The sequence below is a fragment of the Megalobrama amblycephala genome, linkage group LG7 (assembly GCF_018812025.1).
Source record: "Megalobrama amblycephala isolate DHTTF-2021 linkage group LG7, ASM1881202v1, whole genome shotgun sequence".
NCBI lineage: Eukaryota > Metazoa > Chordata > Actinopteri > Cypriniformes > Xenocyprididae > Megalobrama > Megalobrama amblycephala.
In genome coordinates, this window is record NC_063050.1 from 13,065,984 (window position 1) to 13,081,703 (window position 15,720).

General features: G+C 36.3%; 2 protein-coding genes across 2 annotated transcripts in view; both read left to right on the plus strand.

Moving 5' to 3' along the window:
* Positions 1-200: 200 nt before the first annotated feature.
* On the plus strand, positions 201-5,688 carry LOC125271705 (adhesion G protein-coupled receptor E3-like). The gene is made up of 9 exons (XM_048195870.1): positions 201-562; positions 738-919; positions 1,029-1,190; positions 1,266-1,472; positions 1,550-1,782; positions 2,753-2,819; positions 2,904-2,995; positions 3,073-3,235; positions 4,650-5,688. The coding sequence occupies exons 1-9, from the start codon at positions 460-462 to the stop codon at positions 4,707-4,709; spliced, it is 1,269 nt and encodes a 422-aa protein (XP_048051827.1). The 5' UTR covers positions 201-459; the 3' UTR covers positions 4,710-5,688.
* Positions 5,689-9,393: 3,705 nt separating this feature from the next.
* LOC125271699 (adhesion G protein-coupled receptor E3-like) overlaps positions 9,394-15,720 on the plus strand; it is a 38,738-nt gene continuing 32,411 nt past the window's right edge. Inside the window, exons 1-3 of the mRNA XM_048195864.1 lie at positions 9,394-9,446; positions 11,091-11,471; positions 11,556-11,612. Of these exons, the coding sequence (XP_048051821.1) occupies positions 11,228-11,471; positions 11,556-11,612 (301 nt within the window). The 5' untranslated portion in view covers positions 9,394-9,446; positions 11,091-11,227. The remainder of the gene's footprint in view (positions 9,447-11,090; positions 11,472-11,555; positions 11,613-15,720) is intronic.

The following is a 15,720-nucleotide window of genomic DNA, read 5'->3' on the forward strand; positions in this document are numbered from 1 at the left end:
CTAACCCTTTAAAACTGCTTCAGTGGGTGGAATAAAAAATATGGCAGGACTTTACACCTCTGCTTTTTAGAGTGTATATATATCAAGACAAACAACACCAAATAAGACACACAATAACACAGACGGTTGCTGAAGACACAGAAGCTAGTGTTCTTTGTTCTGGGTATGCTTTATAGTTTCCTGGTCCGTGACATCACCCACTTCTGACGTCTCGTCACGTTATTGGTTAGATTTCACGAGTGCTTCGCGACGCAATCACGCAGAGGCGTTCCCATTGCGTATTGACGCAGCGTCGACAGTTCCCATGAAAGGGAACCCAACATTAGTCATTTAATTTGTTTGTCTTTTGTGCAAATTGAATTATTTAATTGGACTTTAATAATAACACAATAAGTTTAAAATTGCAAGTAAAATTGTGCATAACTGCTTGTTTGTTTTTAATCAGAGGGACGAGTCTTCATGGTTGGACCAAATGTCGCCTTAGATAAAATCCCTCAACTTGACATGATAAATGCTTCGATGGACATTGATCTCATTGGGATCGCAAAGAACAATGATGAAAGTATGTGAAATGTTTTAGTTTGATTCAATTGAAAAGAAAAGAAAAGAAAAGAAAAGAAAAGAAAAGAAAGATTTGTCGCAACATTATGACAAATGTACTAAACTGAATTTACTTACTTTTTACTGTTGTTGTTTTAACATGGTATTTCATGAAAGCTTCTGTTTCTGTCACACAGGATCAGCTGCTGTGGCTTTCATGAGCTTCAACACAATGGAGAATCTACTGAAGCCCGACTTCTTCAACACATCAAATGACACGATTAAAACCATGATGTCCACTGTGATCTCAGCTACTCTTCCCAAAACCACCAACACTAAACTCACCAAACCAGTCAACTTCACCCTCAAACACATCAGAGTGAGAGACTGAAATGTGTTTCTGTCCAACCTGAGAACTGATGAAAATCTGAAAACATCTAATATTCAGTCTTGTAATATTTTCTGCATGTTCTTTCTTCTTTCTGCAGGAGTTCGACCCCAGCGGTTCTCTGTCCTGTGTGTACTGGAATATCAGCGAGTGGATTGTAGATGGTTGTTCTGTTTTAGAGACCAACAGCAGCTACACTGTGTGTTCCTGTGTCCATCTGTCGACATTCGCTCTCATCATGCAAACCAGCAGACCACCAGAGGTACGAGAACATTTATAGTGACCACTGAAGAACAGCACAGATTTGGCACTCATGTACTCTGACATGTTTTCTCAGAGCGACTCACTGCTGGATCTGTTGAATCTGGTGTGTGTGATCGTGGGGCTGGTGTTCTTCAGTTTGGCTCTGTTGACCTTTGCCCTTTGTCAGTGGAGTCCTGGAGTGAATAATGTGGCTCGAATCAACATCTGCATCAGTCTTCTGTTGGCTCACCTTCTGTTTCTGCTTACACAACAGTTCCTGAACCTCATACGCCGTCATCAGGTGAGAATGATGAAGGAGCCCTACAGCTCAGCACAGCCTCACTGAGAATCATCATAACCGTCTCTCTTGGTCTCCAGGTGTTGTGTGCCGTGATATCAGGTGTGCTGCAGTTCCTCTTTCTCTCCGGCTTTGTGTGGATGTTCATTGAAGCTGTGCTGCTCTTCATCTGTGTGAAGAACCTATCACAGATCAGCTCCAAAAAGAGGGAGGTGCTTAGCAGTGGATTCCTGTGTGTGATTGGATATACGGTTGCTCTGGTTGTGGTGGCCGTGTCTGTCGGGCTTGTTCCTGAAGGCTACGGCAGCGAACAGTGAGTTGGTGTTATTTAAAGTCAATTTGATTAGAAGCAAATAAGTCAGCTTGGGGCTTTTATGACATTTCTGCCATCTGATAAAAGTACAGCTTTGCATACACTATAAATATAAACATGATAAACAAGTTGTTACGTCCTCCCATTTTTGTCCCGGGTAAATAGGGATCGAACGAACAAAAAAAAATTAGAGAGACTTAAAATATCTTTAGCTCTCCATTCCCAGAGTCACAAAACCACCAAAGGTTAGGTTTTCAATTTAAGTGGCATGTCTGCCTTTTATTTATTGATCAGGAGTATGAAGTGGAAAGAAATTAAAGGATGACAAATTATTCAAAAACAGAATAGTTACCTCAAGTGGAGGACCCGTATAAAAGAAAATCCAAAAAACAAACTCTACCTAAAAGATTTAATACTAACTTACCTATATATCCCCAAAAGAAAAAAAACAAAACAACATTTAACGTCCCTCCCTTCTTAACTAAACCATAATCAGGAGAAAAGATATCGGAATCATCCACCCTACATTATCCACAAACATATGATAGGAATTATCCACTCAAAGCAACATAACTCATATAACCCAACACAACGTCCAAAAGCGCGACACGCGCTACACTCCTCTGGGACTGGAGAGCGAAAGATCACACGCCGCATTGTCTCTCTCTTCGTTAATGCCGTCTCTGTAGTTTTATGCCACAGTAATCAGGAAGTGCACCAATCAGTACGCAGGCAGCATTCACATGACCACTGAAGCACAGGTGGTAACCCTTAACCTGTCAGGAAAGCATACACACACACAAAAAAGAGAGAGAAAACAAAAGAGAGAACACCACAACCACAAACATCATTTTATATAAATAAATAAAAATAAAAAAATAAAAAACCACATACGACATAACAAAGTCAACACCTGAAATAGTATTTTTGACAAATTAATTTAGTCATTTTATTGTTTTCCTCTAAACAGCTGCTGGATTAAAATGGATAAAGGTTTTATCTGGAGTTTTCTGGGTCCTGTTTGTGTCATACTAGCAGTAAGCACATTTCTTATTTCTCAATATTTTAATTTATATTAAAGGGAAAACAAGGTGATTAATTATTCATTTTCTACTTTTCAGTTAAACATGATTCTCTTCATCTGCATCACCATCAGTCTGAACTCAACTCTCAAAAATCTGAACGCTGAAGTTTCACAGATGAAACAAACCAAGTAACAATCATGATTTGATCACTCCATAGAAAAATATAGTCAATAGTGACACATTAACTCTCTCTGTTCCTCTACAGGACTATGACATTTAAAACACTGGCTCAGTTTGTGGTTCTTGGTTGCTCCTGGATTCTGGCTTTCTTCAATAATGGCAGTAAGGAGCTGGAGATCATCTTCGTGATCTTGAACTCCCAGCAGGGAACCTTCATCTTCCTGGTCTATTGTGTCCTCAATAATGAGGTCAATCATCTCTCAATTTACCACCATATTTCATGTCAAAACTGAAGGCTGAAAGACTATTACAGTTTTGTTCATGGAGGTCCTGTCATTTTGTCAATCTGTGTCTTTTATAGAGAAATGTTAGAGGCAATTATTAATCTGTTACTTTTGAACATGAAATTTCGAGACTCACACCTGTAAGTAAATGCGGTTGTCAGTCTCAAAAACTGACAGTGTGAATATGGCCATTAATGCTTTCAAAATCTAAGCTTTTTAAACAGAGGTGTAAAGTCCAGGGGTCAGAAAGTAAAAGTCCTGCCATATTTTTTATTCCACCCACTGAAGCAGTGTTAAAGTTAATGAGATAATTAAGTGATTAATTGAGTGATGATTGACCATTATTGAAGACACCTGATGATAACAAGAAGAATCACCAAAGGAGAAAATCACAATTTTAAGACACCATCATGGAGATGAGTGTTTGCTTTAGTTGGGCTCTTGACCCTTGACTTTTTAATATTAGATTTTGTTTGGACTGCTGTGACTATTCTAGCAACAAGCAAACAGAAAAGATGATCAGGTGGTGTTGGTTATGTTTTCACATAATCATTATTTGATCTGAATCACTGAACTCATTTAGAGCCCAATCTCTGAGTTAGATTTACATTATTGATTACAGCAGCACTGGGATTCTACAGCAGAAGATCAGCTTTTTCAATATAATCTAAAATCTTGCAAAAGTTGTTCTGATAAAAAAAAATCTCTCTTTTAGGCACACACAGACATCAAGTATCAGCCTGTGAATCTCAATGACGGTGACAAGCAACATATTCTGATCAACAGATCAACTCTGAACATTAGAAAACAAGCTACTAAAAAGTCACATAAAAACAGAAAAAAAAAATAATAATAAAAATAGTGACAATAAAGGAAATTACTAAGACAATTAAGCTCATAATTTATTCATAGTTTATATCATGATTGGTGGCACCCAGAATGCACTGCAACATGCTTTATTATTCTCACCGTCGTTGAGATCACCAGGTGTCTTCAATAATGGTCAATCATCACTCAATTAATCACTTCATTATTTCATTAACTCTGACACTGCTTCAATGGGTGGAATAAAAAATATGGCAGGACTTTTACTTTCTCATTCCTCTGTTTAAAAAGACTTCAAAATTTTAGGCCTGGCTTTCTTTTTCTGTTTTGTCCTCTGTAATGAATGAAGTCATTTTATCATCCTGCTCCATAGGAAAACTGTTTCACTCTCTCCAAAGACAGTATATGGAATAAAAGTATCAGTTTACTTCAGAAAGTCTCTTAAACCACATTTTCTTACCTGTTTGTTATAATTCCACTATGGTTGATGAGTTTCAGAGGTTAAATTGATGTCATGAAGTCACTCAGCTCCTCTCGTCTCATTCTTGTGCAGATCAGACAGCAGTACAGGAAGTTCTTCAGATGTATTTGCTGTGGACGCAAACAACACTGAGGACTACAGCATCATCTTCAGGAAATAAAAGGTACTGCTCAAGTGCCGTGCTGAACTACTGCGTCTTGTGGGGTAGCGGCAGAACCATAGGAGGCTGGACTGAGCGACTTTATTCTGTGCTTTATTCGGCTTTTATTCTCTTCTGCTGATTCATAACATGTTATGACTGCAGTAAAACACACAACAGAATCAATGTTTTGGATGTTCAGTGAAGTCTCAGCCTGTTTCTGTAAATGGTAAAAAATTATTACCAGTCTTTTGATAAATACTATTGATGTAGAACTTATAAACTGTATTATTTAATCTTTTTTGAAACCCACAAGATTGTCTTGGTGGAGGGTAAAAAGCAAATTTTTACAAACTGAGTTCACTTTTGAGCTCAAAAAGCTCATAGAAAAGTCCTTTTTATATTTAAATATTTAATAGCAAAATATATTTTCATGAGAGAAGGTCACAGGTTTTATAGGTGTAGTGGATTTACCTTTATAACTAAACTATTAAAATAAGTATATGAACAGCTGACATCTCAAAATGGCTTGTATTTTTGTATTAAATGTATGTGAATGATTGATTTTTGCTTTCGTTCAGGTTTTATATGAACACGTTTTGTTACAAAGTTGTCTCAATAAACAGTGTGATATAAGTGGATTTGTGAACATGTTTTTTCCACATTCCATGAAAGACAAAAAGCTACATATAATAGACTGACTCTAATTTGAGAATATCCTAGTTTGAAAAATGAAAATTTAAATCAAGCCATTTTCTGCAACATATCTGTATTTAAAATGTAACATGCAAAAGCCTTAACTGTAGATATGTCTGTGAAATAATCAGAGAATCTGATCACAAGGTCTATGCACATTTTCTGTTTCAACACAAGTCAGGGGGAACCCCTACACATATGGCATGACAAAACACTGTATACATTTGTTATTTGAATTTGAATTTGAGAAGGAAACAGTGGACTTGTATTTCCTCATCAGAATGATGGACAGATAACTTATCTATAAACATTTCATCACACAAATATCTTGTCCAGTCATTCGTGTCGGGTGAGGATCACTGTACATCATTTTATATCAGGTAAGATTTTCTTTCTGCTCATAATGATCTTTGTCTGTCTGTGTAGTTACAGTTGATTATTTATGTTTTGATCAGGTCAGGACTCTTACTGTAAGTCCTTTAAGATTTTTAATGATGAAACTTTATGAATAACTTCAGAGTTCACTTGTAGATCTACATCACTTAACTGATCTGATGTTTTTGGGAAACAGCTTAGGATCTTCTGAGATTTTATATTTATGTGATTCTAAGATTTATATAATTACTGGGAAAACACAAGAGCAGCATTCATTCGTCAATGCAATGGCTCATTTGTTTTTCTCTAACTGTAAAGGAAACTTGTTCTCTGAACTGGTTTGTGGATAAAGAGAAATAAACTGGACTGTCAAAACTGACAATGGCTTCATTTCGTAAAGATGAGTATTTTTCTAGTCTTTAAAGGTTTTGCTCTCATTGCCCCACAAACCTTGACATGAACTGTGTATGTATGACGAATGCAATGTTCTCAATCCAAATTGAGACTCAATCAATATAGTTATTTTTATTGACTTTTCCCTCATATTTCAGGTTATATAAAAGCACACACAGAGTTTTGCTTTTGTGTCTGTATGCTGATGTAATGACCAGTGAACTGAACCTATCAGTTTCTAAAGTGTTAATCATGAATGTAATCTTCTGAAATTATTGATGATTGAGTGAATAATTTACATTTCATGTGCTCCTCATACAGAACTGCTGTTTGAGTTTAGAAGATGTGGAATATGACACTCAGATCATACTGTATAGACTACTGTAGTGCAATGGTGCTTTTTGTCAGTTTGAACAGAAAAAGCTTAATAGTTTCATTATGTGGAAAAGATGGGTCAGGATAATAGCAATTTCTACACTGTAAAAAAAAAAATCCCAGTAAAATTTACGATAAAACACCGGCAGCTGTGGTTGCCAGAACTTTACCGTAAAAAATACAGTAGCAACATAAAAAAAAAATCTGTTAAATTTACAGTAAAACGACATATTTCATTAACTGATATAATGTTAATTTACCAACCTAACGAAATACTAATATCTGTTTTGTACCTTTATAATACACTGACAGTCACCAAACACAGTGGTGATAAGAGTCACATGATGAATCAAAGTTCATCACAAGCAGCTTTTCCAGAAGCTGAGAAGGACAATACTAATATATAGAAGGAGCACACAGTGTCATTCACACACACACTAAACACCATCATGGTAACATGCATGAAATTTTAAAAATGCAATAAACATTAATTTAACAACATTAGATGTAACATAAAACCCTAATGTACATAACTGATTAGAAAAAAATGAGAAAAACTAAGAAGACACAGAGTTATTTCAACGAAAATATATCAAATGTGCAGTGTCACGCAGGGAATTGTGGGAATGTCAATTTACGGTTTTTCACTGTAAATTTTACAATGAATTGTTATTTAACAGTATTTTACCGTAAAATTACATTAAATGTACCATTAGATCTATTACAGTTATTCACCGTATATAATACGGAAACTTGCTGTAAACCAATTGACAGTTTTTCACCGCAGCATTTTTACAGTCTTTTACTGTTAAAATCACGGTAATTTTTTTACAGTGTAGGATAGACAAGACTGGTTGTTAACAGGACAGTCACTGGTTTGGAACGATATGATGACAGACTTAATTTTTTTGGGGCAAAATGTTACTAATGTTAAAATATGTGTTTATTTGACCACCCACATAGCAACATTGTGTCGGCCCAGATCCGGCCCACGTGCTGCAATGAATTACGGTCCATGTGTGGTCCAATCTTCTGATTGCTGCAGGAACTCATGCTGTACTAATGCAAAGTTTATGATATAAAATACATCCGGCCCTTTCATGATGACTACAAAACAATCAACCATCATCACCTGATGTCATTTTGCTTTAGTTTTTGTTTTGTTATTCCAAATGTGGACAAATGTACAATAAGAGTTAAGAGCCCAACTAATGGAAACACTAATCACCATTATGGTGACTTCAAATGAAACACATTAGACCAGGGGTCTCAAACTCAAATTGTCGAGGGGCCGTTTCTGTGATTGACACCTCATAGGAGGGCCATATTATCCTTCAAGCACAAGAAAGCGCAACATTTCAGAAAATTTACTTTCCTTTGCATTATTTCTCATTTACTTCAAATTTCATTAGGCCTACTAAAATATTTTTATACCTATACTATAAATATCTTATTTACCATACTAAATGTAAACAGCAGTGTCTTTCTCATTGTTACAGAGTGTAATATAATTATATAATACTAATACTAATATAATACTATTAATTGAAATAGTCTGGTGTGACTTCTCACATCCAACAAGATATATTGAATAAAAAAATCAGTAATTTAGGAACAAAACCAGCAACACTTGTGGCGTGGAGGGGTCAGAAATAAACAAAAAAACTGGAGCTATATATCAACTTTATTTTGCCAAAAAAAAATAAAAAATCTCTCATTGTTACATACATTATTAGTTTTTAACATCTAGTGGAAGTATTTTCCCTTACTTTATGTTAGCTTAAATAACATTAACATCTTGCACTGAACAACACTGTACTGAACAAATACAATCCCTGAATACATTTGTACACTCTTCTGTTTCTTGACAGACACCTGCAGCGCTTGTGCTCACACAGCGGGGCCACATTTGTCCAAGATGCCGTTTGAGCATCGGTAACGTTTAATGGCTGCATCGGACGCATTTCGGTGGTTTAAATCGGCGCTTGTGACTTAAAGTCGAGTGCTTTTACTGTAATTTAGGCAAGCGCGCTCATAATAGAAGCGATTGAGAGCGCGGCTCATGGTTGCATAGCAACGACAGGCGCCACTGGAGCGAAAGCGCATTGGAAAGAAGGAAAATGCGGCGCGGCCGCTTATGTGACGCGATATGTGAATGCCCCTTAGAACGGCGACTTTTTCTTTGCATATCAGACAGGCAGCAACTAGAGAATAATAATAATTTAGCGGGCCGGATTATGTTTTATTTTTGAGATCAGTTGCGGGCCGGGTAGAGGGGGTGGGCGGGCCGTAAATGGCCCGCGGGCCGGCATTTTGAGACCACTGCATTAGAGTTAAACCCCTGTTAATTCTCAATAGCAACTTTTGTACATGTCTAGCATAAATAAAGTCAATCTGGTTAGTAATAGGTGAAGCTGGTAATGCTGTTTGTGGAGTTGTTTGATCATCCTTGAGATATTTAATGTCTTTCATCTTCATTTGATTTCATCTAAGGCTGTGGCTGAAGTCAGTTGTAGTTCTTGTGTTTCTGCTCGTCTCTTTTTCTGTTCTCTTCTTTCTTTCAGTGATTCTGCTTGTTAAGAGGTTTATTAAGGCTGAGATGACTCCGTATTTAATATACACAGATTTTGTGGCTCAGATAAGGTCCAGTTCTTATTTATTTCTTTGCTCTTGGCTGACATGTGGCATTGCTGTGGCCTGCTTGTGGCCCAGATCTGGCAAACAGAAGCGGCCGGTTCTGGGCCGACACAATGTTGCTATGTGGGTAATCGACTGCTATTTCATTGTGTCCTTTGTAAGTTGTTGATTGATTTATATTCATAATTATTTTTTAGATGTCTTAAGACTTATCTTGGTCTTTTCAACTCTCACACCGGTGACGACTGCAATTGGTAATGTACTCTTCTGTTAACTGGTATTTTGTATGGATTCATGTCTGTAACTTTAGAGCTGAAATGATTCACTTATTTTCTAAAAGATCACAAAACCTTCAGATTCATGTGCTGCATTAATTATCACCCTTCATGCGATCACACCGCTCTATCTGTTACATCTGTAACTCTCATTAACACTTTTCTGCAGAAAAGTGAACCTTATATCTAATCTTTTCTCAGTATAAACACTGACTTTCACTGAGTGAATGACAGCTCCCTGCTCTTCCGCAATAGCACTAATTTAGTAATTTAAATTATTTTATGGTGAAGTAAATACTACTGAAAAAACAAATGTAATTTTTACATGAAAAAGTTAGTTCAGACAATAATAATAATAATAATAATAAAAAAAAAAAAAAAAAAAAACTAAGTAAATTCTATATTAGTACTCAATTTAAGCCTGTAGAATTTAAAGAGTAAATATCAACATTGTAAAACTACTCAATTTTTCTGATACTGGTGTTCCCATCATGCACTGGTCCTTGAATAATTAATGAGGTTGACTTTTTACCTGTTTTCTGGCTGTATTTACACTGTTTTATCATTGCTTTTGTGGTTACCTGTTACCACATCTTAAATAAATGCATGTTTGCAAGTTAAAAAAAAAAAAAAAAAAATGTATTGTTTTAATTAAACCTTTTAAGTTGCATTATTTTGTTGAGTTCTTTAGACACAATAATGTTGATCATTACATCAACTTAATATCATTTGTAATTTAAACTCAAATTTCTGCATTTTTAAATTAAGCAACGTAATGAAATTGTCTTGATAACTTTGGAAATTAGGTAGTGGATTTCTAGCTCCCAGCATGCTTTGCATAGTACTGGATAAGGAGAATAAATGTTGAAATTAAGTGTTAAGATTTATTTGTTTTTAGTAAAGGGAAAGACTTGTTAGTGTTTAATGTTGTCATGTTTAACATTTAAAAGAGTTTGTAAAGTTGTTACCATTGTGCTGAAAAGTAGATTCTACACAACAACACTACATTGACTTTATAAGTAATGTCATACTTGCTTATTAAATAAAGTTAAATAAGTTATGTTAGCAGTGTATTATTATAGTTGTTGATTTAAATCTAGCTTGATAGCTAGGTTTAATTGGTTCCAAGGCTACAACTCTGGTAGTTAGAGTGACTTTTTGAGAAATCAACTAAAAATTTGTGTTTATACTACAAATAATTAATTTCCTCTAACTCAATGTAGCTTGTTGGTTGAACAAATTGTTGCGTTATTTTTTTGTTAAGCCAACACATCTATTTTTTTTATTAAATAATGTTTGAATGTTGAATGCTTTCCTTGGTATGTTCAACTCAAATATATATGTATAATACATTTCACTCGTTATATTCTAAGAAACTGGTATGTACATGAATCTAATGTTTTTAATTTCATTTTACAAGTTTGTCCTTTTCTTGTCTAAGACACATTGATATTTAAGTAATCCTATAAATGAATTAAAAAAAAATAACGTGAATCAAATCAAATTGCTGTGAATAGCACACACACACACACACACACACACACACACACAAATATATTGTCTTAAGCTGCACTTCTGGATAGATTTTATAATAACACATTTCTTAAAATATTTTCATAACAGATAATCTGTCTGACCCCTGCTACATCTACACTGTGCTGGACAATCCATGGAGATCCATCAATAATATAGATCGTTCAGTCTTAAGGTGTGACGCCTCTGTCTCCTGGAGCGGCTGGTATCGTCTCTTCATTAACAACATGAGCGCTCATATCCCAGACATGTGTATTTTGTGGGGTCCCTGTGGCACTAATATCCCGCTGAGGATACTTGATGGACACCCAAAAGTTGAGGATGGAGTCGTCACTCGAGATGTCTGTGGTCACGCTTACAATTACTGCTGCTATTACGGGTCTTTTCCCATTAAAGTCAAAGCCTGTCCAGGCAATTACTATGTCTATGAGCTGGTTAGACCACCTCTCTGTAATTTAGCATACTGTGCAGGTAATTATATACTCATGAGCTCTTTCCACACATTCATGATATTTGTGTTTCTGTTCATTAATCACTATTCATACAAACTTTCAGACACTGGCAGCGTTACCATCAGCTCTACATCTGTGACACCAGTGACCATCTCACCTGGTAATGTAACACACTGTGTCTCTTTTGGCTTTTTTCTGAATGTTTTCTAATATATTTACTAGGGGTGTAACGGTACACAAAAATGGCGGTTCGGGACGCATCTCGGTTTTGAAGTCACGGTTCGGTATGGTTTCAGTACAGCAGGGTGAGAAAAAAAACAAACAAAAAATAATCTTTTTTTATTAAACAATGTTTTACAGAACAAACAGTGTCTCTGTCTTTAAATGTATTCAATTATAATTACATTTTTCTTCAGGATAAAAATAAATAAATCTGTTAGGGAGCCCTTACTTGCACATTACTATAATAAAGGTTACTTCATTAAAAAGCTACTCATTCTGTAGTAGTGAAGTGGAGGGGATGATTGTGTTCACTCGCGCTCCAGATAGCAACATTGTGTCGGCCCAGATTCGGCCCACATCTGGCACATGTGGCATGATGATCTGGCCCACATGCTGCAATGAATTACGGTCCTTGTGTGGGCCGCTTCTGTTTGCCAGATCTGGGCCACAAGCAGGCCACAGCAATGCCACATGTCAGCCAAGAGCAAAGAAATAAACCTAAACTGGACCTTATCTGAGCCACAAAATCTGTGTATATTAAATATAGAGTCATCTCAGCCTAAATACGCCTGTTATCAAGCAGAATCACTGAAAGAAAGAAGAGAACAGAAAAAGAGACGAGCAGAAACACAAGAACTACAACTGACTTCAGCCACAGCCTTAGATGAAATCAACTGAAGATAAAAGACATTAAATCTCTCAAGGGTGATTAAACAATTCCACAAATAGCATTACCAGATTCACTTATTACTAACCAGACTGACTTTATCTCTGTCAGATATCTACAGAAGTTGTTATTGAGAATTAACAGGGGTTTAACGGTTTCATTTGAAGTCACCATAATGGTGAATAGTGTTTCCATTAGTTGGGCTCTTAACTCTTACTATATTTTTGTCTTTTCTGTCTGCTGTGACAATGTGTTTGTGTAACACATTTGCAGTAGGAAGGAAGTTAAAGCAAAATGACATCAGGTGATGATGGTTGTCTGTTGATTGTTTTGTGGCCATCATTAAATGTCATTTGAATTTAACATTTGTGTTGTGCTATTAATACTGCATTATAAACCCTGTGTTACTACAGAAAGTTAATTTATGATGACCTAGATCTATTTCGCAGGCTATTTCATGATGACCACAAAACAATCAACAGACAACCATCATCACCTGATGTCATTTTGCTTTAACTTCCTTCCTACTGCAAACATTTTACACAAACACATTGTCACAGCAGACAGAAAAGACAAAAATATAGTAAGAGTTAAGAGCCCAACTAATGGAAACACTATTCACCATTATGGTGACTTCAAATGAAACCGTTAAACCCCTGTTAATTCTCAATAACAACTTTTGTAGATGTCTAACATAAAGTCAATCTGGTTAGTAATAAGTGAAGCTGGTAATGCAGTTTGTGGAGTTGTTTAATCATCCTTGAGAGATTTAATGTATTTCATCTTCAGTTGATTTCATCTAAGGCTGTGGCTGAAGTCAGTTGTAGTTCTTGTGTTTCTGCTTGTCTCTTTTTCTGTTCTCTTCTTTCCTTCAGTGATTCTGCTTGATAACAGGCTTATTAAGGCTGAGATGACTCCATATTTAATATACACAGATTTTGTGGCTCAGATTAGGTCCAGTTCTGGTTTATTTCTTTGCTCTTGGCTGACATGTGGCATTGCTGTGGCCTGCTTGTGGCCCAGATCTGGCAAACAGAAGCGGCCCACACAAGGACTGTAATTCATTGCAGCATGTGGGCCAGATCATCATGCCACATGTGCCTGATGTGGGCTGACACAATGTTGCTATAAAGTCAAGTCAAGTCACCTTACTGTTGAATATCAAATGCCAAGTCAAATGTCAAGTGTCAAGTCAAGTCAAGTCAAATTTATTTATATAGCGCTTTTTACAATTGGTAATTGTTTCAAAGCAGCTTTACATATTAGAAGCACAGAAAATAGAGAAGTGGTTAAAAATAAGCTGTACAAGCAAGCGTGGTAATATGTAACATATACAAGATGGTGCTACATTAAGCCAATGTCGGCTGACTCCCAGGGGTGGAAAAAAACCCCTAGGAGAAAAACCCAGCGTGCTAACACTGGGAAAAAAGTCCTAGGAGGGAAAAAACCCCTTGGAAGATATATAATATATGTAAATGGATATGGAGATCAAAATCTGAATTATACATTTTTATTATAGAGATTAAAAATAGATTATATATAAATATATGTAAGCGGATACGGAGATTAAAAATCTGAATTATAGATGCAGCCAGAACTGGATCTGTAGGCCCATTGTCTCCTGGGCTACGTTGTAGTCAGGTCCAGACACAGGTTCTCCATCTGATCTGGATACGGCCTGGATCCAGCACCCGGCAAACCTCAGGATAAGCAGAGAGACTGATATTAGCATAGATGCCATTCTTATTCTGATGTACAGGTATATCTAGTGTTATAGGAAATGTTCTCGGTTCCGGCCGACCTAATTATTGCAGCGTAACAATCCTTTAACGGATTTGAAAAATGTTAATGTATTGATAATGTGTTATGTGTATGCAAGAGCAAAGAGATGTGTTTTTAGTCTAGATTTAAACTGACAGAGTGTGTCTGCTTCCCGAACAATGCTAGGAAGATTGTTCCAGAGTTTAGGTGCTAAATAGGAAAAGGATCTGCCGCCTTCAGTTGATTTTGATATTCTGGGTATTATCAACTGGCCTGAATTCTGAGATCGCAATAGACGTGAAGGACTATAATGCACCAAGAGCTCACTTAGATATTGGGGAGCTAAACCATTTAGAGCTTTATAAGTAAGTAGCAAGATTTTAAAATCTATACGATGTTTAATAGGGAGCCAATGTAATGTTGACAGAACTGGGCTAATATGGTCATACTTTCTGGTTCTAGTAAGAACTCTAGCTGCCGCATTTTGGACCAACTGTAGTCTGTTTAAAAGCCGAGCAGAACAACCACCCAGTAGAGCATTACAGTAATCTAGTCTTGAGGTCATGAATGCATGAACCAACTGTTCCACATTTGTCATTGAGAGCATATGTCGTAATTTAGATATATTTTTTAGATGGAAGAAGGCGGTTTTACAGATACTAGAAACATGACTTTCAAATGAAAGATTGGTATCAAAGAGCACACCCAGGTTCCTAACTGAGGACGAAGATTTAATGGAGCACCCGTCAAGTGTTAGAGAGTATTCAAGGTTTTTTCGTGAGGAAGTTTTTGGTCCAAAGATTAGGATATCAGTTTTTTCTGAATTTAATAATAAGAAATTTCTTGTCATCCAGTTTTTAATGTCAGCTATGCATTCTGTTAGTTTTGTGAATTTGTAGGTTTCGTCAGGGCGCAAGGAAATATAGAGCTGAGTATCGTCAGCGTAGCAGTGAAAACTAACACCATGCTTCCTAATTATCTCTCCTAAGGGTAGCATGTACAGAGTGAAAAGCAGCAGTCCTAGTACTGAGCCTTGTGGTACTCCATATTGAACTTGTGATCGATACGACATCTCTTCATTAACTACTACAGACTGATAACGGTCAGATAAGTAAGATTTGAACCATGCCAAAGCAATTCCACTAATGCCAATATAGTTTTCAAGTCTTTTTAAAAGAATGTTGTGATCGATAGTGTCAAAAGCAGCACTGAGATCTAATAACACTAATAGAGAAATACAGCCACGATCGGATGATAAGAGTAGATCGTTTGTAACTCTAACGAGAGCAGTCTCAGTACTATGGTATGGTCTAAATCCTGACTGGAAATCCTCACAGATTCCATTTCTTTCTAAAAAGGAGCACAGTTGTGTTGAAACTGCCTTTTCTAGTATCTTTGACAGAAAAGGTAGATTCGAGATTGGCCTGTAATTTACTAAATCTCTCGGATCTAGTTGAGGTTTTTTAATAAGAGGTTTAATAATAGCCTGCTTAAAAGTTTTTGGCACGTATCCTAGTGTTAAAGATGAATTAATTATATCAAGAAGTGGACCTACGACCTCTGGAAGCATTTCTTTCAGTAGTTTAGTCGGCATTGGGTCTAACATACATGTTGTTGA

Bases quoted from the DNA above. Each gene is read 5' to 3' on its own strand.
- LOC125271705 (XM_048195870.1), top strand. From the start codon at position 460: ATGGTTGGACCAAATGTCGCCTTAGATAAAATCCCTCAACTTGACATG. The intron at 1,191-1,265 runs GTACGAGAACAT...ATGTTTTCTCAG, and splicing joins AAACCAGCAGACCACCAGAG to AGCGACTCACTGCTGGATCT. The intron at 1,473-1,549 runs GTGAGAATGATG...CTTGGTCTCCAG, and splicing joins ACCTCATACGCCGTCATCAG to GTGTTGTGTGCCGTGATATC.